This window comes from Oratosquilla oratoria, chromosome 27 (assembly GCF_046742065.1).
Source record: "Oratosquilla oratoria isolate Oo_2021 chromosome 27, ASM4674206v1, whole genome shotgun sequence".
Taxonomy (NCBI): domain Eukaryota; kingdom Metazoa; phylum Arthropoda; class Malacostraca; order Stomatopoda; family Squillidae; genus Oratosquilla; species Oratosquilla oratoria.
The window spans coordinates 16,312,381-16,339,886 of record NC_134803.1 but is presented as its reverse complement, the minus strand read 5'-3'; the positions used below and the strand labels follow the sequence as shown (position 1 = coordinate 16,339,886).

Below are 27,506 nucleotides of genomic sequence, written 5' to 3'. Positions count from 1 at the left end.
AGAGGTCGATTCCTATCCTTAGTATAGCGACCAATTCTGTAAGTCTCTTCTAAGTCTGTGCCTGAATCACTGTCTCCCCCCTGAATTTCATTAAGGATTTCTACTGCTGTCTCTTTTTCTTCTTTTTCTCTCATGTACCTCGCCAATCCTTGTTTTTCTTTAAGCCCATAAACCACAATACATTTCTTCCTATCTACTGTGTCCCTGACCCAATTTGCTTTTTCGTTAATCACTTGAATGATTGTGTCTTTTGCATTATCTTGCATTTGCTGCTTGACTATTTCTTTGAAAGCAATTTCTTTATTTTCAATATTTTCTTTCCACTTCTTAATTTCCTGGATACTGTCCCCACCTAAGTTTTCTTCGATCTTTTGTGTCAATTCTTGTAATTTGTTGTTCACTTCCTGCTTTAGATTTTTGCTATTGTTATTATCATTAGTTTTCTTCTTTTCATTATCATTCTTCAGTTCATTTATGTCTCTTTTCATTTCTTTAATTTCGTTTGTAAGATCCAAGTTAGCTTTTCTCAGGTCAGAAATTTCATGGTTAGTCTTAGATAAACAATCAATTAAACCAATGACCTCTTTTCTTAAGTCCATGATTTCATTTTCCCACCGAGTCCTACTTTTGCTCATCTCTCTCTCTATCTCTAATAATCTACTTAAGTTCTTTCTTTCGTACTTACCAAACCCTAAGAAATCATTGTCATAACACGTGCTTTGTTGATTGTTTACATCGCGGTTCAGTGGATTGCCGCCAGATGGCTCTGATTCGCAACTGGCTTTCGAGTCGTTTTCATTCATTTTTGCTAATTTCGAGTTAACACAATTAACTAGCACTGCATAGATACCATTTCGGGCACTCACGTTCACTCCCCACCCCTACAGTACAAACCAGGTTTTCCTTTTTCGTCGTAAATCCTCTTCTTCTTGGTCGCGCGACGACAGCGACGACGGTCGGTGTTGCTTCGATGAGCGTGTGTGTGTGTGTATGTATGTATGTGACCATAATGTTGCAGCATATTCCAATCTAAGCCTTATTAGTGTGACTAATATTTTTCTAATCATTTCTTCATAGAAATAGGTAAATGTCACTTTTATTGATCTTAGTAAGTTAGAGGATTCTCTGACAATTTTGTTTATTTGTTTATCAGAGGACATGTTTGAGATAATTACTCCCAGGTCTTTTTCAGATCCCACTTTCTTTACCTCTTTAGTTCCAATTTTATATTGTCCTGATATTCTTTTTTTACTTTTTTGGGACCCCGTTATGCTACATTTCTTAATGTTGAAGTCCACTTCCCACTTCTGACTCCATTTCCAAATCTTGTTTAGGTCTCTCTGTAGTGATTCACAGTCCGTTTCAGTTTTCACTTTCCTCAACAATTTAGCATCATATGCAAAAAAGCTCATGTAACATTCCACATTATCATCCATGTCATTTACATAAATAGCAAACATTATTGGAGCCAATACAGATCCTTGTGGGACTCCACTAACCACCTCCTTCCAACCTGAATGCATTTCTCTGAGTACTACTCTCATTTTTCTACCATTCAGGAAATCTTCCATCCAGTTAATAGGTTGCTTTGTATCCCTCCTATGTTTTCCAGTTTGTTTTTTAATAATTTTTGTGTGGTACCTTGTCGAAGGCTTTCTGTAAGTCTAGGAAAGCACAATCAGCCCATCCATCCCTTTCTCGTATCATATCTATTAGTCTTGAGTAAAAATAGATTAACCCCTTCCATACGGTGCCGCACACGTAGGCGTCATGAGGAGCAAGTGGATTCGCGACGCTGCCATATCGGCGTCTTGATTATATTTATTGTAGTCGCCCCTGTGTTTTTACATTCTCCCAAATGCGCCCTGAATCCCATTCTCTGTGGTTTTCAAAATTCGCGGGTGAAAGAGAGAACGATCGATATAAGCGGCGACTATATTTTATGATGCGAATATTATTACGTTACGTCATACGGCTGGCATTGGCTGCTGCCCGCGAGATTTAAGTTCCGTATTGAAGTGGTTAAATTTGTGGTAAATGAACTTCCCTGTGTGAATATAAATTGTCTTGGGTTTATTATATAGTTTTCTTCCAGGTGTTTTACCCATCTATTCTTGATCATCTTCTCGCAAATTTTGGCTACAGTGCTTATTAGGAAGACTGGTCTGTAATTAGTTGTTTCTTCCTTGTTTCCTCCTTTATATATTGATACAATGTTGGCATTTTTCTAGTCCCTTGGCACTTTTCCTTCTGTGAGTGAGCATCTTATGTTCTATATTTTGTCCATTAGTTCTTCTTTGCCTTCTTTTAGTATCCAGTTTCCATTTCTGTTTGGACCATGCAATTTCCTAACATCAAGATTCGTTAATTGCTCCATTTTTTCTGTATTGCTTCATTATTTCTTTATTAGTTGCTGTAATGCTTAACATTGTTTTGCAGCTTAAGAAAGAGTTGGAACAGATCAAAAGTGGAAACAATAGTGCAGTCATGAGTCCTGCAAGTACACCTGATGCAGATGACATTGACTTTGAAGAGCTACCAGAGAAAACACCAACCATGTCATTTTCACTTACAGCAAAGGTAGGAGAACAGAATGAAAATGGATATGAACTCTGTTATATTGGAACTGAATGTTTTGGCCTGTTAATATTTTACAAAATATTAATATAACCACTAATGATTTAATTTTATTACCGTCTTCTCCATATCTGCATGAGGGGACAAAGAAGGGTCTCCTTATAAATGAAGCAGTGGGGGTAAACCAGCATAGCCGTTGGATACTGCTGTGGCTGTGCTGTTTCTTGCTTCTGACCAGTGGTAGCTAAAATTAGTGGGGATGCTGCTAGAGAACAATTTTAGCTTTTGTTGTGATATTGTATAAAAAGAAAAATAATATGTAAATTTGATAGGTGTATATATATATATATATATATATATATATATATATATATATATATATATATATATATATATTTATACACATATATTGTCACGGCCTAGGCCCTGTATTTGAGTTGATACATCAAATCATAACCCAGGATTTGAGTAGTTCCTGCAATCCAGGTTCCTAGGTCGACAATTTGCCTCATATGAACACTTTAACTTCACTGGGATAAAGAAAGAAGGTGGAGTGCAATCATTAAATTTACTGTCTATAATTATGTAGGCCGCTGTAAAAATGATGTGTAGCACAACTTCACCATGATCACGGTGGGAACATGACATATCCCCCTTCACTGGAGAAAAATGTTCAGACCTGTGAAACAAGGCCTGAACATTTTGTGTCAGGGTGTGACAAGGTGTCGGCTACCACATTTGACTTTACTGGAATATGTTGTATACTTAGATCATACCCTTGGAGTGCTAATGCCCATCTAGCTAATCTGTCATTTTTAGTTTTGCCATCTATGATGTATTTCAATGGGTTATGGTCACTTAGGATAACTACTTTCTTACCTAGGAACACATGGAATTTCTTCAGAGGTAATGCGAGGCTGAGGGCCTCCCTTTCAATGGTGGATTATCGTGTTTGATACTCCTTGAGAATTTGAGACATAAAGGAGATGGGTCTCATGACACCATTCTTTTCCTGAGCAAGCATGGCACCTACAGCTATATGGCTGGCATCACAAAAAAAGATAAAAGGTCTTACTATAATCTTGGGCTAGCAAGACAGGACGATCTGAAAGAACCTTCTTGCACTCTTCAATGGCTGCATCAGCGCCCTCATCCCACCTGAAACGATTATAAGAGAGCATGCAGGTTAAAGGAGCAGCTACATCTGCAAGGTTTGGACAATACCTCCGATAGAATCCAAGCATGCCCATAAATCCTTTGATGCCTCTCTTCGTCTTCGAGACCTGGAAATCCATGATGTCTTTCACTCTGGCCTCCAATGGCGTGATGTAATTTTGGCCAACTTGGTGTCCCAGGTAGTCAATGGTACTCCTTCCAAAGGCACTTTTCTTCATGTTCACAGTGAGATGGACTTGTGCCAGCCTGTCAAATAAATTCCTCAACCTGTGCATGTGATCACTCCATGTGTCAGGGAACACTACTATGTCATCCGAATATGCCCTGACACCCGACAATCCCTTAACTAGCCAATTTACAAGGCACTGGAAGGATGCTCCACTATTTTTCATCCCAAATGAAGTCACTTTATACTGAAAGTGCCCATGTGGGATTTGATGATATCCCTTCATCAAATCCAATTTTGACAGGTACTTTGCAGCAGCAACCTCCTCAATGAGGTCATCAGTTCTGAGGAGAGGGTAAGGATCTGTTTTAGTGACTACATTGATCTTTCTGTAATCAACGCATAATCTCCACTCGCCTTCAGGTTTTGGTACCAGCACAGCCGGCGAGGCCCAGGGACTAGTGCTTGGTTCCACTAACCCTTGGTCCATGAGTTGTCCTACTTCCTCCATGATTCTCTTCTTCTGGGGCGACAATCTGTACAGTGTCTGCTTCATTGGCTTGGCTCTGACTTCCTCCCACATCTCTCCTTTCAGTGATGACAAAGATTCCTCCAGTGCCTCACTGATGTCTGATCTGCCTAAATCATAAAAGAAGGTTAGATCCTCGATATCTGAATCAAGGCTCCTATCAGTTCGCTCTGTCTCAACCATGCCAATTGCTCCTTCCTCTACTACTCCCTTGAATTCTTTCAGAAGGTTGATATGTGCTTGTTGCACCCCAGATCTCCTCATCGGATTTCTCAAAACATAATTATGACTCCCTTTTCTCTCAAGAACCTTGAATGGTCCCTCATATTTTGGATGCAATGATGTCTTCTGAGGGGACAGTACAAGCACATATTCTCCAACTTTTAGTTCCCTCTTAACTGATTTCCTAACATAATAATCCTTGTAATTTCCCTGCGCTATTTCAAGGTTTCTTTTTGCAATTTGCCTGACCTTCTTCAACTTCTCGAAATTGCTACCCACTAACCTGGCATATATGGTACTTTCCCCTGGGGTTTTTGGCAATAGCTGATCATACAGGGAAGCAAGGGGCTCCCTTGGGGTTCTACCAAACATCAAATAAAAAGGAGAAAAACCCAGACCTTCATGTATAGTTATCCTAGAGGCATATAGTAATAAGTCTATGCCTTCATCCCAATCCTTCTCAAATTCTAACACAAAGGCTCGAATCATGCGTTTCAAGGTTCCGTGGAACCTTTCAAGACTTCCCTGACTCTGGGGGTGATATGCTGATGCGATCACGTGTTTTATGTTGAAGCCTTCCATGGCTCCTTTGAATATCCCACTTAAGGGGGTACGCGACACCTGGAGGTAATTTTCTAAACTATTTAGAGTAAAGAGCTGAAACTTCTCAGGTAAATAGGTATCCATGTTGCCTACATTTTAGGTGAAACAGAATGATGTATGTACACATGTACATATTTACACATGTACGTATACCAGTAGCAACATTTAAAAGTGCACAGCATAATACGTGGACCAATTTGTTTTATATTTTGGCTATGATTAGTCAGTAGGCACACCTAGGGCCGGTCATTGAGTAATTGAACAATTTCCTTTATACTTTTGCATACAGGCATTTCAATTTTAATGTCCGGCAAAAATCGTGAAAAATAATTTTTTTTTTTTTTGTCTTGTTTCCATTATTACTCCGAACTCTTTCATCCTATTCAAAATATTCGAATGATCGGCCCTAACAGTTACTAAAAGTAATATTCCCTGTAAGTTTCATCTAAATCTGATGTATTTTAGATTTTTTATGATTAAAAAAAAAGTAAAAAAAATATCGAATGGAGATATGGCAACTTGAAATATAAATATATCTGTACCTTGCTTATAGTTTCACCAATTTGACTGATTTTTTCATGGCTTAATTCTTATTATATAATGAGTAAGTACAGTAAAAATCAACAACATATTTTTATTATAAGTACTTTAAATACTGAAAAACTAAAGTATAAGTATATCACAGTAGTGACGACGCACAGACGACACCATCATATAATTTGCTTTTTTGCACCTTTGGCAGTTTCTTCATATGAAACCTCACTGCTGGGGGTGTTCAGGGTATCTGAATCATTGGAAAGAGGTTTATTTTCCAGCAGTGGGCACCTTCTCTTTCCTTATCAGATTCCCCTCACCAATCCATGTTGGTAGGGCACCCCCTCCAGCATCATATGATGTCCCTTCTTCTCTCTTTTTTCTCTCTTCTTCCTGTATAGCCTTGATCTTTTTCCTCTTGCTTTCTTATTTGGATTTAATCTTCCTCTTTGAATTGTTTAGTCTAATGTTGTCCTTTACCTCTGTCACTGTCACAGAGGTGCAGGTGAGGGTGGTGGTGGAGTGAGAGGTGGTGAGGTCTTGGCTAGTCGTCTTTGACTGCTTGCCATCTTTAACTACTGTTTTTTGTCATTGTGGATGTTCTTTTGTTCTTTTTGCTACCCATGATGACTGTACTAAAGAGTAATATGTACTAGCTAAAGTAATAGATTGCAATGAGAGCTCATGAGACATGCGCACTTTTCCTTTCAGAGCTAGCCGGTAACTGAGGCTTAGCTTCGCTCAAAGTTGGCAAAACTTCTCCCTCCACCTTCCTCCCTTCCCCTCCACCATCGTACTGGCCATTGAAGCACTAGGCGAGCGTAAATTCAATCAAATTTCAACGTTATTCGATGCGCCTGAAGGTCCTAAATGGCACGCCTCTCTCTAGTGTGGGTTGCGCCTTTAACTCTGTCCCTTTAAACCTCACCCAAGACCTTTAAATTGCGCGCGGCTGGAAAATTATTTGTCGGGATTTAATTCTAAATGGTATACGAACATTTTGAACACAGTTTTGAAAAATGCCATATCTTGACCAAATTCACCCCCCCAGGTGTCGCGTACCCCCTTAAAGAATTAGTGCCTCTATCACTCTGCACTTCCCGAGGCATACCCATCTTACTAAAATAAGACATTAGGGCCTTGGTAATTGTCCTGGCCTTAATGTTTGAGAGAGATATTGCTTCAGCATACTGAGTATCCTGACACATTATGGTGAGGAGAAATATTTTCCCAGATTTTGTCTTTGGGAGAGGGCCCATGCAATCAACAACATCCTTGGAAAAGGGCTCCTCAATGACAGGAACTTGGCACATGGGCACTTTCTTGGGTGTGTCATTGGGTTTCCCAGTCACTTGACACACAACACACTGCCTAACCACTCTTTTGACATCTGACATTCGAGGCCAGAAAAAGTGTGCTGATATCGTTTGCTTTGTTTTGGTGATTCTGAGGTGGGCACACGAAGTTTCATGAGCTAGCCTCACAATTTTCTCTCTCATCACTTGGGACACGACTACTTGTAGAAAAAATGTCACCTATCTTTTCTGGTGCCTTGTATTTTCTCAAGAGCACACTGGCCTCCTTGACAAACTCCCTCTTGCTGTACTTCCTTTTCTCCTGCTCTTCTTCCTCCACTGCTCGGCGTACTGCCTCCAACTCAGGATCCTCCTGCTGTAGTTTGATGAGTTCCTTCTTATCCAAGACCATCTCGTGGACAATCTCCTCTGCTAGGATGTCTTCTCCCTGGCCTTTAGCTACCCTTCCAGTTGCTATTTTTTTTTCTTCCTCATCATTCTTGTCCTGTGCTTCCTTCGGGATCATGTTTTCAGGGTCTGTGTCAAACAGGGGGCCCAGGTTACTGTTGCTTCACTCTTCTTCTCATGCCCTCTTGGTCCGGCCTCTGGTGATGAAGGCTACAGGGTTGGCCATGTCGGCTTCGTCTGTGTGTGTATGTGTCTGTCTAGGTATAGGGTCATTCACTGTCTTGAGTCTGACCTGAACTATCTTACCTACATCATTTCCTAGGAGGATCTATCCCTTTTATTGGGAGCTCTGCTAATCCTACTTCAACGCTCGCTGTCTGACCATCTATCTCAAGTAACACTTTAACTATGGGTGCTGACGTTGTCACTCCCCCTGCTAATCCCATGGAGAACTGACCTATGCATCTATTTTCTAGACCTGGTATCACGCCTGGCCTCACAATAGTGCGTGATGCCCCTGTGTCTCACAGAGCTTTGACCACATATTTTCTTCCACTTTCCTCTACTCCTATTCTGGCATCTTTCACATATGGTAACCATTCTGGGCTGGTCCCTATTTTGTGTATCTCACCTGCCCTGCTTCCACCTATGCAGCAATTTCTATCTTCCACCTTGTACACTACCCCTTCTTCCTCTGCCTTGCTGCTGTCTTGTCTTTGTCTCCAGTCTTGTGTCTCCCCTTTGTTTTCCTTTTCTTTGGGGCAAGTTTCCATCCCATGACTGAAGATTCCACATAAATAGCACCTCCTAGCTTGGTCTGTACTCATTTCACTTTCCTCTACACACATTATTCCCTGCCTAGTTTGCCTACCCCCCATGTCCTGCCTATACATCTGTTCACTAAGCCTAGCATAGCAATCCTGAATTTTATGTCCATATCTCCCACATCTGAAACATTTGAGTGGTTTTCCCCAGCTATCCCCTACTTGTGGTCTTGTATATCTCTGATTTGGAACTGCAAAAGCGCCTCTGTTCTCACCTCTCTGAGTTTGAATTGTGCATCTCTTTTTTACATTGATTTTCGTTCATTCTTAGTGCAAAGTTTTCAGCAAGACTTGCATCTACTAATGTCTCACATTTCTGCGTGATTACATACAGCTTGGCTTCATTGCTTAGTAGGTTAAGAAATTGCTCGATTGCTATTACCTCTAGGACTTCCTCAGTATTTACCGCATTTTCTGCTCGCATCCATTTCCCTAGGTCACTCCTTAGATTCCTGGCCAGATCTATATATCCATGACTGGTATCTTTCCTATCTTCCCTAGATTTCTTTCTGAAATACTCTGGGGTAACCTGAGGAGTGCCTGTATAGTTCCACTTTACAAGGGAAAAGGGGACAAGTGTGAGTGTAGTAGTTTCAGAGGGATTAGCTTGTTAACCCCTTCCATACGGTGCCGCACACGTAGGCGTCATGGACTTAGATCTCGGTGGCAGCAGCCAATGCCAGCCGTACGACGTGTCGTAATAACACTCGCATCATAAAATATAGTCACCGCTTATATCGATCGTTCTCTCTTCACCCGTGAATTTTGATAACCATAGGAAATGCGATTACAAAAGAATTAGAAAGAATGTCATTATGGAGGGGCGACTACAATAAATATAATCAAGACGCCGATATGGCAGCCTCGCAAATACACTCACTCCCCATGACGCCTACGTGTGCGGCACCGTATGGAAGGGGTTAAGTGTAGTTGGGAAGGCTTATGGGAGGATCTTGATTGAGAGGATTAGGAGAGGAACAGAGGGAGTGATTGGCGAAGAGTAGTGTTTATTTAGGACAGGTAGAGGTTGCGTAGATCAGATTTTAGTGGTAAGACAGATATGTGAGAAAGCTATAGGAAAAGGTAATGGATCTGGAAAAGGATTATGACAGGGTAGACAGGAAGGCACTATGGGAGGTCTTGCAGATATAGCTGTCAAGAGTTTTTACAAGAGTAGTAGAGCATGCGTCAGGATTAGAAGTGGAGAGAGTGAGTGGTTCAAGGTAAAGGTGGGACTTCATCAGGGATGTGTTATGTCGCCCTGGCTGTTCAACTTATACATGGATGGGGTGGTGCAAGAGGTAAATGCAAGGGGTGGTGGATCAGGGATTGGAAATGTTTAAAGAAAATGGAGAAAAGTGGGAGGTGAGCCAGTTGTTGTTTGCGGACGACACTGCGCCTGTAGCAGGATCAGAGGAGGGATTGAGGAAGTTGGTGACGGATAAGATGTACAAGGGGTGAAAGTGGCAGCAGACTGGAAGTGAACATTAAGGGAGAGTAACTGGAGGAAGTGGATAATTTTAGATACTTGGGTGCAAATGTGGCATGAAAGGGTGGAGTGCAGGTAGAGGTAGAATGTAGATTGAGAGAAGTGAGTAAGTGCCTTGGTGGATTGAAAAGTGTAATGAGGAATAGACATTTGGGAATGGATGCTAAGAGGAGATTGTATTTTACCTAGTTGTACCTAGTTGTATTTTGCGGGAAGGGGAGCTATGCATGAAGGAGTGATTGTGCCAACAGCACTGTATGGGGCAGAAACATAGAACATAAGAGAGGGAGAGAGAAGGAGTTTGAATGTGTTTGAGATGAGGTGTCTGAGAATTATGATAGGGGTTACTTGGCTGGATAGAGTGAGAAATGAGGAGGTGAGGAGGAGAACAGGGGTGGAAAGGGAGTTGGGAGATAGGGTGGATGAAAGACTATTGGGATGGTTTGGACACATGGACAGAATGATTGAAGAAAGACTAGTAAAAGAGGTATGGAAGGCAGATGTGGAGGAAGTGAACATGAGGGGGCGACCTAGGATGATATGGATGGATGGGGTGAAAGGGGCTTTGGGGAAGAGGTGAATGTCTGTTGAGGAAGGAAGAGAGAGGACAGAAGACAGGGATGAAGGGAGAATGGTTGTATATGGATGATGATGTGATGCATGAGGTGGAATGGGGGGTGAGGTAGTATTTGAGAGAAAAATTTGATGCAGCCCGTAGGGATTTCTCCCCATCTTCTTCTTTTCTGCATGAGGGGATGGGGAGGGGGGCGTCGCTGATTTAATGAAGCGGCCTTGCTGTGGATGTGCTGTGTCTTGCGACACTGCCTTTGACCCAGGGCAGTGGACAAGGTGCAGGGATGACCTGTCATCCAGGAGGTGCCAAGACAAGAGGAAGGGTGGAAGGTGGAGGGGAGTGGAGTGTATGAGGGATGGAATTGGTGGGAATGGTTTTTATGCCTTTTTCTTTTTTGCTACCTCCCTTGTAAGGGGGAAAAAGCCTTTGGTATATGTATGTATGATATTCTGTTTTTACTTTTTCCAAATTCCATTATACTACATTTGTTGATACTGAAGTTCACTTCCCACTATTGAGTGCATTTCCAGATTTTGTCCAGGTCTAACTGTAATGATTCACAATCATCCTCTTTTTATACTTTCTTTAGTATTTTTGCGTCATCTGTGAAGAAATTCATACAACACTCTACTCCTTCATCCAAGTGATTTATATATATGGCAAACATGATTGGGGCCAGTAGAACCTTGCGGGACACCACTTATCATTTCTTCTCATTTTGAGTATTTTTCTCTAATTACTACCCTCATTTTTTCCCAGTCAGGAAGTCTTCCATCCATTCCAATAATTTTCCTCTGATGCCACCTATTGATTATATTTTTATTATTATTTATTTCTTGTGTGGTACCTTATCAAATGCTTTTTGTAGGTCTATATAGGCACAGTCTGCCCATCCATCCTTTTGTATTATTTCTATTAGTCTTGAATAAAAGCAGATCAGGTTTGTTGTACATGATCTTCCTTGTCTAAATCCAAATTAATTTGGATTCAGTATAGTTTTTTTTTTCCAAATGATTAATCCATCTACTTTTGATAACTTTTTCACATATTTTTGCTACTGTGCTTGTAAGGGAGACCGGTCTGTAGTTGGTTAGATTTTCTTTGTTTCCTCCTTTATATATTGGTACAATATTTGTATTTTTCCAGTCCTGTGGTACCTTTCTTTTTTGTGCTCTACCTAGTGTGCAGCTTCTTTTCTCAGATGTGTGAATGAGCTTCAGGGCCTGACAGGCTATCAAACTGGATACTTAAAGGATGTAGGCAATAACTAGTTGACAAGATTCAGTTTTGTTACTTACATGTTAATTGAAAGAAGGCATTGTGCCACTTGATTGGAAAAGAGCAAATATGGTGCCAATACATAAAGGTGGAAATAAGGAGACACCACTAAATTATAGTCTGGTATCACTGACCAGCAAAATAGTGAAATTATGTGAAAGATCAGTGGACCAAATATCATGAAAATATCAACATTCTCACACAGTTTGGCATCAGGTCTGTAAGGGTGTGTGTGACAAACCTTTTAACCTCTTCACTCTGGGGCACATCGCACGTCTGGCAGCATTAGCTGCCCGACGTGCGATGTTGCGTCATAATAATTGCATTATAAAAAATAAAGTCAGTGCTCAATCGTTCGTTCTCTTTCACCCGTGAATTTTGATAACCATAGAAAATATGATGAAGCCAGTTTAGAGAGAATGGAGGTTACGTAGGTACGACTTCAATAAATATAGTCAAAACGCCGACTTCGGCATCATTGCGTACCCACTTGCTCCTCATGACGCCTACGTAGGCGTCACCGTATGGAAGTGGTTAAGTGAGAGTAATTGATGTGCTTCAAGAGAGAGAGGGGTGGATGGACTGTGTGTACCTCAACCTAGAGAAGGCATTTGATAAAGTACCTCACAGTTGACTTATGTGGAAATTGGAGCACATTGGAGAACTGAGAGGCAAACTACTAGAGTGGATGACAAGCTTTTTGAAGGAAAGATGCATGAGGACAGTAGTAAAGGACAAGATGCAACTTCTTATCTCGGACCCTATGTGTGTATACACAAAGGCTTCAAGACCTGACAGGATCTCAATTGGATACTTTAAGAATGTAGGGAACAACTAGTGGACAAGATTCACAGTGTTATTACATGTTCATTGAAAGAAGGTTTTGTGCTGCTTGATTGGAAAATGGCAAATGTGGTGCCAGTTCACCACTATATTATAGGCCAATATCACTGACCAGCACAATAGTGAAATTATGTAAAAGGATTGTGAAAGATCAGTGGACCAAATATCTTGAAAATTTTGGCTTCAGATCTGGAAGGTCATGTATGTCGAACCTTTTAAGCTTTTACTTGAGTGTGACTGATGTGCTGCAAGAGAGGGGTGGGTGGACTATATGTACCTTGACCTAGAGAAGGCATTTGATAAAGTACATCACATTTGACTTGTGTGAAAATTGGAGCTCATTGCAGGACTGAGAAGCAAACTATTAGAATGGATAAAATATTTTTTGAAGGAAAGATATATCGGGACAGTAGTAATGAATGTCAAGATGGAAAGCAATAATGAGCAGAGTTCCACAAGGTTCACTGCTTGCACCAATAATGTTTCTTGTCTATGTCAATGGTATGATGGAAGGAACAACAACTAATGCAAACATGTTTGCAGATAACACCAAAATAATGAGAAGAGTGAAAAAAGAGGAGAGTAGACTATTACAAAAAGATCTAAACACTATTTTTGCATGGAGCCAAGAATGGGAAATGAAGTTCAATACCAAAAAATGCAAAGTACAGGAAATGGGCAATAGTGGCAAAAGACCATCCTTAAACTAATCCTTGGGAAATGACCCCATTACAAAAGCAACAAAGGAGAAAGATTTGGGAGCGTTAATAAAAGAAAACCTGTCACCTGACAGACATATCAGTAGGATTGTGGGAGAGACGTATGCACTACTACAGAAGATCAAAATGGTGTTTCACTATGTGGATGAAGAGATGATGAAAAAACTCATTGAAACCCTGATCCATCCAAGACTGGAATATGCCAGGAAAGGCTCAGCGGGCCACTGGTGTATGAATTATCACTCAAGAAACTCAAATTGAGCCTCGGAATTGGACAAACACGATGATGAACCGGCAACCATTTGAGACAGGATTATGGAACAAAAACTTAAGAGTTGCAACCATTAACTAATCAACCAAGAAGGACAAGGAGGAGGAGATAGTATTCATGATAAAGTAGAGAAATTTAGACGTATTAGGAGTGCGTGAAATGAGAACAAAAAATTAAGGTCGGAGGAGAATTCACAAAGACTATAGATACATCTTTAAAGGAAACGAAGATGGAAGACATGTAGTTGGCTTTGTGTTGAATCCATCTTTGGGGGGAGAGAGTAAATCACATAATTTACAAAAATTAAAGAATAATAAATGTGTCATTAGACATGGAACCAGAAGGAATTAGTTTCATCATGGTATATGCCCCTCAGCAAGGAAGAACCATAGAAGAGAAGGAAGAGTTTTACACCAAGCTACAGGAAATGTATGATACTGTGAAGTACAGGAATAATTTCATCATTGTAGGAGATTGGAATGGGCATGTAGGAGTAGAGAGAGAAGGTATAGAGAATGTTTTGGTGGCATTTAGTGTTGGAAACAGGAATGCAGAGGATATGAGAGTGATAGATTTCTGTGCAAGTAATATGCTTTTGATAATGAATAAGTATTATCGGCACAGGTTGAGTCAAAAATGAATGTGGTATAGATGGAATGAGACCAAGCATTGATACACAGAAATAAAAAAGAAGGACAAAATAGAAGATGAGAAAACTGAAGGTAGGAAATTTAAAATCATATGAGGCTAAAGAAAATTTAAGAAAGAAAATAACAGAGAAGGCACCAATGGAGGAAGATGATGAACAACATGTTGATGAGGACTGGAAATACCTAAAAGAAAGTGTTCTTGAAGCCACAGAAGAAGTAGGAGGAAGTAAAGTATGGAACAAAAAAGAAGTGTACAGCATGGTGGAATCCTCAGGTTAATGAAGCACTGAATAAAAAAATTAAAGCATTCAGGAAATGGATGAAAATGAGACAACCAGGAGATGGAGAAATGTATGTGGAAGAAATTAAAGCTTGTGAGAGGATGAAATGAAAAGTAAAAGAAGATGTGTGGATTAACATCAGAAAGTATTCAGTGGAGGACAGTAAAGGAACAAAGAAACTGTTGTATAGCATGGTAAAAAATTATAGAAGAAGTAATGAGGACATAACATACGCAGTGAAGAATAAAGATGGTAACATCATACTGGAACCAGAACACATTGCTGAAAAGTGGTCAGAATATTTTGAAGAACTTTTAATGTAGAAGGAGAGTTTGAGTATGAAGAAGTGGATGAAGGTCAACAGCAGGAAATCAACATGGATGAAATAAGCACAGGGAAATATTAGGAGCTATGAAGAAATGAAAAAGGGAAAGGCATCAGGAGATGATGAGATACCAATCGAAATTTTCAAGTCAGGGGGACCAGAGTTAGTAGAATGGTTAAAAAAGTTCTATAATAAATCATGGAGATCTGAAAAAGTTCTGGAGGACTGGGAAACTGCTATAGTCTGTCCTATTTTCAAGAAAGGGGATAAACTAAAATGCAGAAATTAAAGAGGGATTTCACTTTTATCACATATGGGTAAATTATTCAAAAGAATATTGGAAAGAAGACTGAGAAACATCACTGAAGAGAATCTAGGAAACTGCCAACATGGATTTAAACCAGGACGAGGGATTTAATTACAGAATTAGTGTTTATATTGAAGATCATCTTAGAAAAATGATGGGAGTGGAATAAAAATGCATACTTGGCATTCATAGATTTAGAAAGGCTTTTGACAAAATAGAAGGAAATTATGGGAAGTAATAGGAGATCAGTATTACACTGTATCACCACAGTCAATAAAAGTGATGAAAAGTTTGTATGGAAATAGCAAGAGCAGGGTGAAAAACAGAGAAATTGAAAGTAGGTGGTTTGAGGTGAAGACAGGAGTGAGGAAAAAGGAATTTTGTCCCCATTACTGTTTATAATATGGATAAGTGCATGAGAGAAATTTGTACAAATGAGTATAGCAAAATAATGATGGCATATGTGAATGATGTGGCAATAATAATGGAAAATCAAATTCAGATACAGGATGCTATAAATAGACGGCAAGAAGAAACAAAAAGGAAAGGATTGAAGATAAATGTGAAGAAAATTGAAGTGATGTATGTAGGGAGAAATAGAGAAAAATGTAATATCATTATAAATGAAAATCAGCTAAAATGGGTGAATAATTTATTATTTAGGAGTTTTGTTTACACAGGATAACATCCAGGAGAGTGAGATTACTAGGTAAATTCAAATGTTTAATGGAAATGTGAACCTGCTGTACCCTCTGCATAAAGATAGGAATGTGCCACTGAAATGTAAAATGATGATGTATATGACCATACTAAGACCAATTTTACTATGTGGGTTAGAAACTTGAAGTGTGACAAGGAAGATAGAGTCGAAGATTGGAGCTACAGAAATGAGGGTATTGAAAATAATTATGGGGATCACCAGGAAAGACAGGAAAACAAGAAAATAAAAGAACACCTAAAATTTGAGCTGATTGTTGGAATCATAGAAAGAAACAACTTGAGATGGTTTGTTCATATGAAGAGAATGGAGGAAAGTAGATATCCAAGGAAGTATTTGGAATGGCAGCCTAGAGGAAGGAGGCTGGTTGGAAGACCCAGGAAAAGGTGGATGGACTGTGTGAAAAAGAACTTGGAAGGAAGAAATTTAATGTTGGAAGAAGTAAACAAACAAGAAATTTACAAGGATCAAGGTGAGTAGAGGCATCTAATGACAAGGCCAATGACACAGTTGAAATCAACTACCTGGCATCTGGTGAGAAAGGCGAGAAAGTATGGTCCCTAAACAGATTGAAGGATATAAGCAAGATTGAAAGAATATAGACCACAGCAGTCAAACTGGTCCTCAGCCTGGCAGGAAAACCATATGAGGAAAGACTAATAGCACTGGTTCTGCCAACTTTGAAAGATCTAAGAGAAACAGGTGATATGATTACAGTATTCAGGTCACTAAAGGGGATAGATTGCATTGACAGAAGATATATCCTGATTTAAGATGAGAGGGATTTAAGAGGTCTTGGGAGCAAATTAAGAATGCCCACATGTCTAAAGTATATGAAGAAATACAGTTTTCCATATAGATGCATAAATACCTGGAATAGCTTATGTATTTATATAGCCAAAGCTCAAACAATACATGAGTTTAAATCTGAATATGATAATTGGATATCAAGGATATAGATTAAGTTGGAACTGTACATGAATTTGAGGCTAGGTATTATAGAAAATTAGAGAATATGAGATGGGAACAAGTGTTGCTCATTTTCCTGTATACTACAATTAGGTAAATACAACCAAAAACTGTTGCTGGAACTGTGAAGTGCACAGTTCCATACAATGATTTGTCATATTTTCCATAGACAAGGGGATAGCTTCTGATAATATGCATAAAGATATGTACAAGTATAAAAGAAAGAAAAAAAGACTTGTTATAATTAATGTTATTGATAATATTAGGTGAAAATGTGGAGTGCTGGAGTTTTCCTGTGCCAATACAAGAGCTGCCACTGCTTCTGACCTAAAGCGTGGGCAGAGGGCTGGGATAGCCATAAGGAGCTAAGATTTTTTTAAAAGGGAAACAAATGAGTGTGGGATAGGTGACCAGTGGGTTATGTCTTCATTGGCTACCTTCCTTATAAGGGGAAGAAGCATTTTGGTATATAGATACATAGATTGATGATGTATTTACTTGTATACATCATTAAATGTTTAGTGCTTTAAGGTACTTTTTTTCATAAGGTACATGTGTACCTTATGAGGAAGGAATTTTTGTATATCACATAGAATTTGAATTAAGAAATGTGTACTTATGCAATAGCACTTATGCAAATATTCCATTGTACAGGATCCTTTGGAAGTAACAGTGACTAAGACCTTTATGGAAGTACAGAGTGCTTTATCTGAAGCCTTTGCAGAGGCTTACTTACGGAAGCTAAAAGCAGGGCACTCAAAGAGAGCTCCATATTGCATCAAGAATCTCACTGGGACAGATATCACACTAGCTCTAAAGAGGTCTGGTTTTCAGGTGAGATTCATAATTATTCTTTTAAATGAACAAAATATCAGGTGAGGCTTAACTTTGATTAGTTAATTGTTGCATTGAGTTTCACTTAGTGGAAAACCCTCAGCCTTACAGTAACTGACAATAGTCCATGGGCCCTCCCACAGATCTCCCTGGAAAAAAAAAGGATTGTTGTCTTTGTTGTGTAAATGTTGGACTATGTCAGTGTCACCAGCTGAAAGTGGTTGGGGGAAGGGGGCAGCCACTGTTGTTAGCTCCTCATGTGTGTAAAGTGTGAGAAATTCAGCTGAAGTTGACAGGGAGATATCTTGGGCTTAGCCTGTAGACTAAGTGTCAGCTCCTTAGGGCTCTTTAACAAGTTTTAAAAATAGTCCCTGAAGCTTAAATTCATGTTTGTCATCATACTTAATTTTCTTCCACGATATTTGCTGTTATAAATATTAATCTATAAGAGATTTTTTAAATCTTTAAAGGCTTTTGGTGTATTCTCAGAATTTGTTCATATTTCAATGAGGTGGCTGAGAAATTTTTGAACAGAAGTTATTACCTATATTTTTTACCTCATAATACTGTTGATGTTGACAAGGAAATGCCCTCCTGCCCCTCTGAGGGCCTATGGAGAAATTAATGCCTTCAGAACTGAAGGGGTCATGAAACAGAACAGAACAACCTGACATCAGTCAGAAGAAAAGAAATAAGTGCCACCTAATAGGGAAGGGGCTAATTACTATTGAGAGGGTCATGAGAAATTGAAAAAGCCTTGCTCCAGTAGAATGAAAATAGATTGTGCCATCTATTTTGGAAGTGATTAAGACATACCATTGATAGAGTGACAAAGTTTTGAGTTGAGGACAGGTGGAAATTGTATTATAAATAGCTTGTCACTTTTAAAATTAAAACTAATTCCAAGATTTAATTATACTATTTGCCTCTTTGATTTCTCCTCATCTTTTCCATTTACTTGTGAGGAGATGAAGAGGGAGGGTTGTCATGTATATGAAATGGAGGTAAACCAGCTTCAACTCTTGGGCCCTGCCTTTGAGGTCCTGTGTCTTGTTGCATTCCTTCTGACCCAGGCAGTGGGTGGGGGGACAGGGAACTCTTTATTCACAAGAAGCTAAAATGAAAATGAAACAAATGGGTATGGGATGGGTGAAAAGTGGGTATATACCTTGTATGGCTACCTCCCTTATAAGGGAAAAGAAGCATTTTGGTATATATATTTTGCCCCTTTTAATTTAAGAAGGAAAATACTTTTAAGAAATATAATTTTGTATATTTCAGTAACCTTTATTATTGTTTCTTTCACATAATCAGATTACATCCAGAAATGGCCCTGAAGAGGTAGAAGAGATTGTTGTGGAGTCAGGAGCAGAGGCAGACTTGACTGAAATGAAAGTTGTTGTACCAACTCACCAGCGTGTGGCTTCACTAGTATCACAGTACCAAACTGCACAGGAGCGCACCATCACATTGCAGGTAAGTGAAAGAAGTAGGGTCCCTGGAAAGACTCCATCCCCCTTTCTCCATTTTATTGGGGTCATATAGTAGTAGGAAATAGAAAAGTAGTGGTCAAAGCGAGTTAGAAAGTAAGGGAAGTAAGTAAATCTCTCTAAATTCTAAGAGCTCTTTCCCCTTTATAAGGGAGGTAGTTAAGTCAAAGGCACATACCTACTCCCATCCATTCCACTCCCATCCACCACCCCTTCCCCCCTCTCATCTTGGCTCTTCATTAATGATGAGTCATCCCTGTATCTTGCCCACTGCCCTGGTCAGAAGTAATGTAGCAAGACACAGTACATACACAAAAGGCCACTTCACATAATTGATGACTCCCCCTCTCCACCTCTTCATGCAGAACAAAAGAAGACAGGTTGAAATCCCTTCAGGCTTTGTCAAAATGTCATTCACACACCCTCACATCCCCCACCCCTCTCTTCCTTGTATAACAATATTATCTATACACAGTCTGGGGTATTGGCTGCATGTTGTTGTGGCAAAGTAGCATGCAGTTGATACTTTAGGGTCTATATGGGGCGCCCTATGGACTAGAGTCACACATAATTTTGTCTGTGATAGATATGGACTCTGTTCACAGAGAAATGGTGACACTTTTATTATACTTCCATTGTCCCTCTGTTATGTCCCCCAACCCCTTGTTGCTGTCTTGTACCATTTCTCTGAATATTCATTTCCTTGTTTTGCCTACCCTGTGGTGGGGGAAAAGAATGCTGCCACCAAGTATTTCCACTTGGATCGTAAGAGGCGAGAAAATGGAAGGGTAGTGAGTGGTGGGATGAGGAAACAAAGAAGGTTGTAGAAGAGAAAAAGAGAGCTTTCATAGATTGGTTACAAAATAGGACGAGGGAGTCATATGAGAGGTACAAATAAAAGAGAAGTAAAGCACAAGATAAAGGAGGCAAAGAGGAGAGCAGATGTGAAATAGGGTAAGAGTATGAGAGAAAATTTTGAAAGTAATAAAAAGATGTTTTGGAAAGAAATTAAGAGAGGAGGAGGAGAATCAGGTAGAGAAGAAAAGGTAAAAGATGCAGATGGAAAGATGATAATGGAAGAGAAGGCAGTGAGAGGAAGATGGGCAGAGTATTTTAGGGAGTTGCCAAATGTGATGGAGGATAGGGAGGGAAAGATAGTTGCAGTGGGAAGTGCTAAGAAAATGAGAGTGATGAGTGAGGAAAATGGAGGAGAAATAAGGATGAAGTGAAGGCAGATGATGAGAGCATGAAAGGCACCTGGTCAGGATGGATACCATGCAGAATGTTTGAAAAAAGGAGGTACAGTGATAGTGGACTGGCTGGTGAGGTTATTTAATGTTTGTTTGAGAAAGGGTAGAGTGCTGGAGGACTCAACATTTCAGTATTCCTATACTGAAAATATAGTGAAAAGTAGAAACCTGTGCAATATACAAATTCAAAGTCTATGATTTGAATAAGTTATATCTTTGGAGGCATGGGGCCTGCTGACTAAAATTGTGAATGACAATCATACGTAATAGAGACAGTAGTGAAAGTAGAAAGTAAGAGACATACTAAATGAAATAAAAAAAAAACATGAAAGAAAGATGGGACATAGTGGTGGCAACAGTGTGACAGACAGTCACATTCAGACACATGGAAAGAATGAGTGAAGAAGGATTAGTACAAGAGGTGTGGAAGGCAGAGTTGGAAGGAGTGAACATGAGGAGGCGACCAAGGATGAGATGGATAGACGGGGTAAAATGGGCATTGGGAAAAAGGGGAATGTCTGTTGAGGAAGGATGGGAGAAGACAGAAGATAGGGTGAATGGAGAATGGTTGTGTCTGGAGGATACTGTGATGCATGAAGGGGAGTGGGTGGGGGATGGGAGGTGAGAGTATGTGTGTAAAAATAATTTGATGCAGCACGAATAGGGAAAAGTAGTTGCAGTGGGAAGCGCTAAGAAAATGCCAGTGATGAATGAGGAAAAAGGAGAAATAAGGAAAGATGAGGTGAAAGCATTTATCAAAATTATGAGAGCAGGTGAAGCACCTGGGTTACATGGATGTCTTGCAGAGTGTTTAAAGTAAGGGGGGCACAGTGGTGGAGGACTGGTGGGTGAGGTTGTTTAATATTTGTCTGAAAGAGAGTAGAGTGCTAGAGGACTGGATGAGTGCCTGTATAGTTTCAATTTACAGGGGAAAAGGGGACAGGTGTGGGTGTGGTAGTTTCAAAGTGATCAATTTGTTGAGTGTAGTTGGGAAGACTTATGGGAGGGCTTTGAGAGGATTAGGAGAGGAACAGAGGGAGTAATTGGTGAGGAACAGTGTGGGTTTAAGAAAGGTAGAGTTTGTGTAGATCAGATTTTTGTGGTAAGATAGATGTGAGAAAGCTTTAGAGAAAGGTAAGGATTTTTTTGGGGCCTACCGTATATTTCCACGTATAAGATGACCCTAAAAGCCAAAAATTCACCCCTTAAAATTGGGGGTCGTCTTATACTACCATTATAAAAATCAGACCTTGAATTCTATGTGAGATGACTTGGTAGGCTAGCCTGCCGATAACCACCGATACACAGGAAATGATTCACATTATGATAAGAACTGGTAATAAAGGTAATTAAACCATATTTACCTTATATATTATTGGCATATCTTTATAGTAAATGGCAATTGTTAATAAATTCGAGGAATAATTCTATATTAATGAAATTACGGTACTTTTAACTACTCTATGTAAACACATTTAACACAGCTGAAAAAAATGTAAACATCGAGCACTGGTTGCGTTCATAGCAACCTTTTTCTTTCGCTAACTTTTCAGTAATTTTTAAGACTGAAAATAAAAATTTTGGATTACAGTACATAAAACGTTTATTCATCAATGAAAAAATATATTACAGTAGTTGCATTTAAAACAGAAAATTTAAAAATGATAAAATTATAAAACTTAATTTCAAATCAACATCAACATTACACATCAAACGTATTTCTGAAACCTTTATTTTCAATAAAATTACATTACATTACATTATAAAACTTTATTTCTTTATCTATTTATATAAAACCCTTCAAACTCGTCACAATCATCACTCTCTGTTTCGAAAAGTTGTTCGAACATATCACAAGATTCCTCAAATATGCCATCATCGTAGGGATCCCAGTCCGGTTCCGGTGAGTCGACTTCGGCTTCGTCATCACTTTCATATAATAAATCATCTTCAGTGCCATCCATGGCATTAGAGATTCCACATTTTTTAAAAGATTTTACGATACTTTTGACCTTAACACTTTCCCAAGCTTTAATAATAAACTCGCAGAGAACATCAAGTGATGCACTATGCATAGCTCCACCTTTTGTAAATGACTTCTCTCCATTCGTCATCCACTTGTTCCATTGATACCTAACGTTATCTTTAAACAGTTTGTTTAAACTTACATCAAGTGGCTGAAGTACAGAAGTTAAGCCACCTGGAATAACAGCAATATCAGTATTGCTTCATGCCAACCGTTGTGTGCGGTGGAGTGAGCTATGTCGAACCAGGAACAAATAATTTTTGTTAGTTGACGTGTGTTCTCAGAAAATCATGATACATGATTTGCTTTGTTATTTCATTTATTTTGAATTTATAAGGATACAGCAAGTAATTTATCTGGTATAAGGATACAGTTAAGTAATGAGAAAAAAGAGAAAAAGCGGAAAAAACAGGTGATAAACGTAATCAAAACAATTATTTTTGTACGGTAGGTTTGATACACTGATGCTTTTGTAATTTAGCAGTCGTCTTATACTACCGATATGAGATAAATTCATAAAAATTTGCTCTAATTTTGTACCTCGTCTTATACAAAGGTCGTCTTATACACGGAAATATACGGTATATGGATTTGGAAAAAGTTTAAACTTTTCAAGCACAAAGTACATCCTTTTGATTTCGCTACCTCCCTTGTAAGGGGGAAGAACCCCTTGGTGTATATTTACCTAGTTGTATTTTACGGGAAGGGAAACTGTGCTCATGGTGTCCCGTCTTCATATCTCATATTATCTAGATTGTTTTTAAATTCATGTATTGTTTTTGCCCACACCACTTTCTCATCTAACTTGTTCCAAATGTCTATTACTCTGTGGGGAAAGCTGTTCTTTTTCAGGTCTCTTCTATACTGTAACTGTCTTTCTTGATTTTCTTTCTGTGTCGTCTTGTATTTCTACTATCCCATTTTATTAGATCCTCTCTATCAATAGTTTCTATGCCTTTCATGATTCTATAAATAGTTATCAAGTCCCCTTTCTCTGTAGCTCAAGCTTTGCTAGTCTCTCTTCATATGATAGTTCTGAGAGTGTTGGTGCCAATTTTGTAATTGCTCTTTGTATTCTTTCAAATTTTGTTATACATTTTTTTGTACTTGGTGACCACGTCCTCGCTGCATATTCCAGTCTTGGTCTTATCAAAGTGATTAGTATTTTCCTCACCATTTCTTCATCCAGGTATGTAAATGTCACTTTGATTGTTCTTATTAAATTATAAGTTTCTCCAAAAATCTTGTTTATATGTTTCTCAGGGGATATATTATTCATGATAATGACCTCTAGGTCCTTCTCATTTTCTACTTTTTTTTTATTCCTTCTCCCAATTTATATGATCCCACTATTCTTTTTTTGCTTCATCCAAATTCCATTATACTACACTTGATATTGAATTCCATCTCCCACTTCCTACTCCATTCCCATACTTTATTGAGATCACACTGTAGCGCACAATCTTCTTCAGTGTTCACTTTTTCAACAATTTTGCATCATCCACAAGGAAGCTCATATAACTTTCAATTCCTTTATCCATATCATTAATATATATAGCAAACATTATTGGGGCCAGAACTGTTCCTTGTGGAACACCACTTATCACTTCATCCCAATTAGAGTGTTTGTCTCTTATCACCACTCTCATTTTTCTTCCATGCAAAAAGTCTTCCATCCACTTCAGCAGTTTGTCCTGTATTCCTCCTACAGTTTCTAATTTCTTAATCAATTTCTTATATGGCACCTTATGAAAAGCTTTTTTCAGGTCTAGAAATGCACAATCAGCCCATCCATCTCTTTCTTGTATTACATCTATTAACCTTGAATAGAAACACATTAAGTTTGTAACGCATGATCATCCTTGTCTAAATCCAAGTTGCCTTGGATATAGTATGTTGTTGTTTTTTTCCAAATGCCTTACCCATCTAATTTTGATAATTCTTTCACAAATTTTAGTTATCGTACTTGTAAGAGAGACTGGTCTATAGTTAATAGGGTCTTCCTTTTAACCCCCTTTATATATTGGAACTATATTTGCTCTTTTCCAATCTTCTGGCATTTTTCCTTCTTTCAATGAACTGTTTATTAGACTATGTATTTGGTCTGATAGTTCATTCCTGCATTCTCTCAAAATCCAGTTTGCCATTTCATCTGGACCATGTGATTTTCTGACATTGAGATTACTCAAGTGTTTCATTATTTTATTCTTTGATACTTCTATCTCTTTCATAGGGGGGACTTTCTCCTCCCATTTGATATCTGTAGGTTGTATGTTCTCCCTTGTAAACACAGATTTAAAATGCTTATTCATAATTTCTGCCATATCTATTTCCTCTGTGTATTCAACTCCTTGCCGTAGTTTTTCTAATTCTTGTTTGTTTTTCAGTATGTTGTTTACAAATCTGTAGAATAGTTTTGGATGATCTTTACGTTTTTCTATGACTTCTTTTTTGTATTTTCTCTTTTCTTCTCTGCACACTTGTACATATTCATTTCTATAACTAGTATATAATTTCCATTTTTCAGGTCTTTTGACTTTTTTCATTTTCATCCAAGCTTTATCCCTTTTGTCTTTTCAACTCCCTATATCTTTTGTTGTACCAGCACTTTACATACTCTTTTTCTTGCTTTTGTCTTGGAACATACTTTTCCACTCCTTTATAAATTTTTGTCAAAATATTCCATTTCTCTTCTGTTGTTTCCTCCTTGTGTATTCTTTCCCAGTCAGCTTTTTGAAAGAATTCTCTTATTTTATCAAAATTTGTTTTTTCATACATTAATCTTCCCCTTCTATATTGTTCTTTTTTCATGTATTTTTCCTCATTTAGTTCCAGTTTAACCAATATGTGGTCACTTTTACTTATTGGTGTCTTATATTCAATCTTGTCCACTATTTCGGGTTCTGATGTGATTATTAGGTCCAGTCTTGATGGTTCTTCCTCATACCTATACCTAGTATTCTCTTGTATACATTGCGTCATTGTGTGTTCTATAATCATATCAAGTAATACATTTCCCCATAGGTCATCTCCACCCTTCACTCTCATCTCTTCCCAGCAGATTTCTTTACAATTAAAGTCACCCATTATAACTATTCTTCCATCTATATTTCTAATTTTTACATTTTTACTGATCACATCGACTTCACCACTATCGTCAGGCTGTCTCTTGTTTACCTGCCATCTGACTTCCTGGGCCCTATCTTCCCCTTCCTCATTTCCTTCCATTTTCCTTAGTAATCCCTCCCCTTCTCCTTTTTCTTCACCTTCCCACTACACCACCAGCTTTCCCATTCCCTATTAATACAACACAGGTACTTCCTTGTTGTTGTGATCCTCGAAATTTGCAGTCCTCTCTGGAGTCCAAACTTTGTTGCCACCTCGACTGATGTGTGTATGTGTATGTATATTTACATATATATAGAGCATGTGTCAGGATTAGAAATGGAGAGAGTGAGTGGTTCGAGGTAAATGTGGGACTTTGTCAGGGGTGCGTTATGTCGCCCTGGCTGTTCAACTTGTACATGGATGGGGTGGTGCGAGAGATAAATGCAAGGGTTGTGGGTCAGGGATTGGAGATGGTTAAAGAAAATGGAGAAAAGTGGGAGGTGAGCCAGCTATTGTTTGCGGACGACACTGCGCTTGTGGCAGGATCAGAGGAGGGATTGAGGAAGTTGGTAACAGAGTGTGGGAGAGTGTGTGAAAGAAGAAAGCTGAAGATAAATGTGGGTAAAAGTAAGGTGAGATGTACAAAGGGTGAAAGTGGCAGTAGACTGGAAGTGAGCATTAAGGGTGACAGCAGGCTGGAAGTGAGCATTAAGGGTGACAGCAGGCTGGAAGTGAGCATTAAGGGTGAAAGACTGTAGGAAGTGGATAGTTTTAGATACTTGGGTGCAAATGTTGCAGGAAAAGGTGGAGTGAAGGTGGAGGTAGAATGTAGATTGAGAGAAGCGAGTAAATGCCTTGGTGGATTAAAAGGTGTAATGAGGAATAGATATTTGGGAATGGATGCTAAGAGGAGACTGTATGAAGGAGTTATTGTGCCAACAGCACTGTTTGGGGCAGAAACATGGAACATAAGAGAGGAAGAGAGGAGGAGTTTGAATGTATTTACCTAGTTGTATTTTACAGGAAGGGGAGCTATGCTCGTGGTGTCCCGTCTTCATATCTCATTTTATCTAAATTGTTTTTAGATTCATATATTACTTTTGCACACACCACTTTCTCATCTAGCTTGTTCCAAATGTCTATTACTCTGTGGGGAAAGCTGTTCTTTTTATAGATCTCTTCTATAACTGTCCTTGATTTTCTTTCCATGTCCTCTTGTATTTCTATCATTCCATTTTATTAGGTCCTTTCTATCAATAGTTTCAAAGCCTTTCATGATTCTATAAATAGTTATCAAATCTCCTCTTTCTCTTCTTTGCTCTAATGTCTGTAGCTCAAGTTTTGCTAGTCTCTCTTCATATGATAGTTCTGAGAGTGTTGGTGCCAATTTTGTAATTGCTCTTTGTATTCTTTCAAATTTTGTTATAAATTTTTTTTGTACTTGGTGACCACATTGTTGCTGCATATTCCAATCTTTGTCTTATCAAAGTGATTAGTATTTTCTTCACCATTTCTTCATCCAGGTACGTAAATGGCACTTTGATTGTTCTTATTAAATTATAAGTTTCTCCAAAAATTTTGTTTATATGTTTTTCAGGTGACATATTATTCATAATAATGACTCCTAGGTCATTCTCATATTCTACTTTTTTTATTCCTTCTCCCAATTTATATGATCCTACTATTCTTTTTCTGCTTCTTCCAAATTCCATTATGCTACACTTCTTGGTATTGATTTCTATCTACCACTTCCTACTCCATTCCCATACTTTATTGAGATCACTCTGTAGCGACTCACAATCTTCTTCAGTGTTGACTTTTTTCAACAATTTTGCATCATCCACAAGGAAGCTCATATAACTCTCAATTCCTTTTTCCATGTCATTAATATATATAGCAAATATTATTGGGGCCAGAACTGTTCCTTGTGGAACACCACTTATCACTTCATCCCAATTAGAGTGTTTGTCTCTTATCACTACTCTCATTTTTCTTGCAAAAAGTCTTCCATCCATTTAAGCAGTTTGCCCTGTATTCCTC

The 27,506-nt window shown here is 38.7% G+C and overlaps 1 protein-coding gene across 11 annotated transcripts in view; it reads left to right on the top strand.

The window, feature by feature from the left end:
* The window catches only part of Vps13 (vacuolar protein sorting 13C), a 1,483,510-nt gene that overhangs the window by 966,431 nt on the left and 489,573 nt on the right, over positions 1–27,506 (top strand). For all 11 annotated transcript variants that reach the window (XM_076210284.1, XM_076210280.1, XM_076210283.1 and 8 more), the window contains 3 exons: positions 2,440–2,580; positions 17,413–17,592; positions 18,907–19,068. In XM_076210284.1, the coding sequence (XP_076066399.1) occupies positions 2,440–2,580; positions 17,413–17,592; positions 18,907–19,068 (483 nt within the window). The remainder of the gene's footprint in view (positions 1–2,439; positions 2,581–17,412; positions 17,593–18,906; positions 19,069–27,506) is intronic.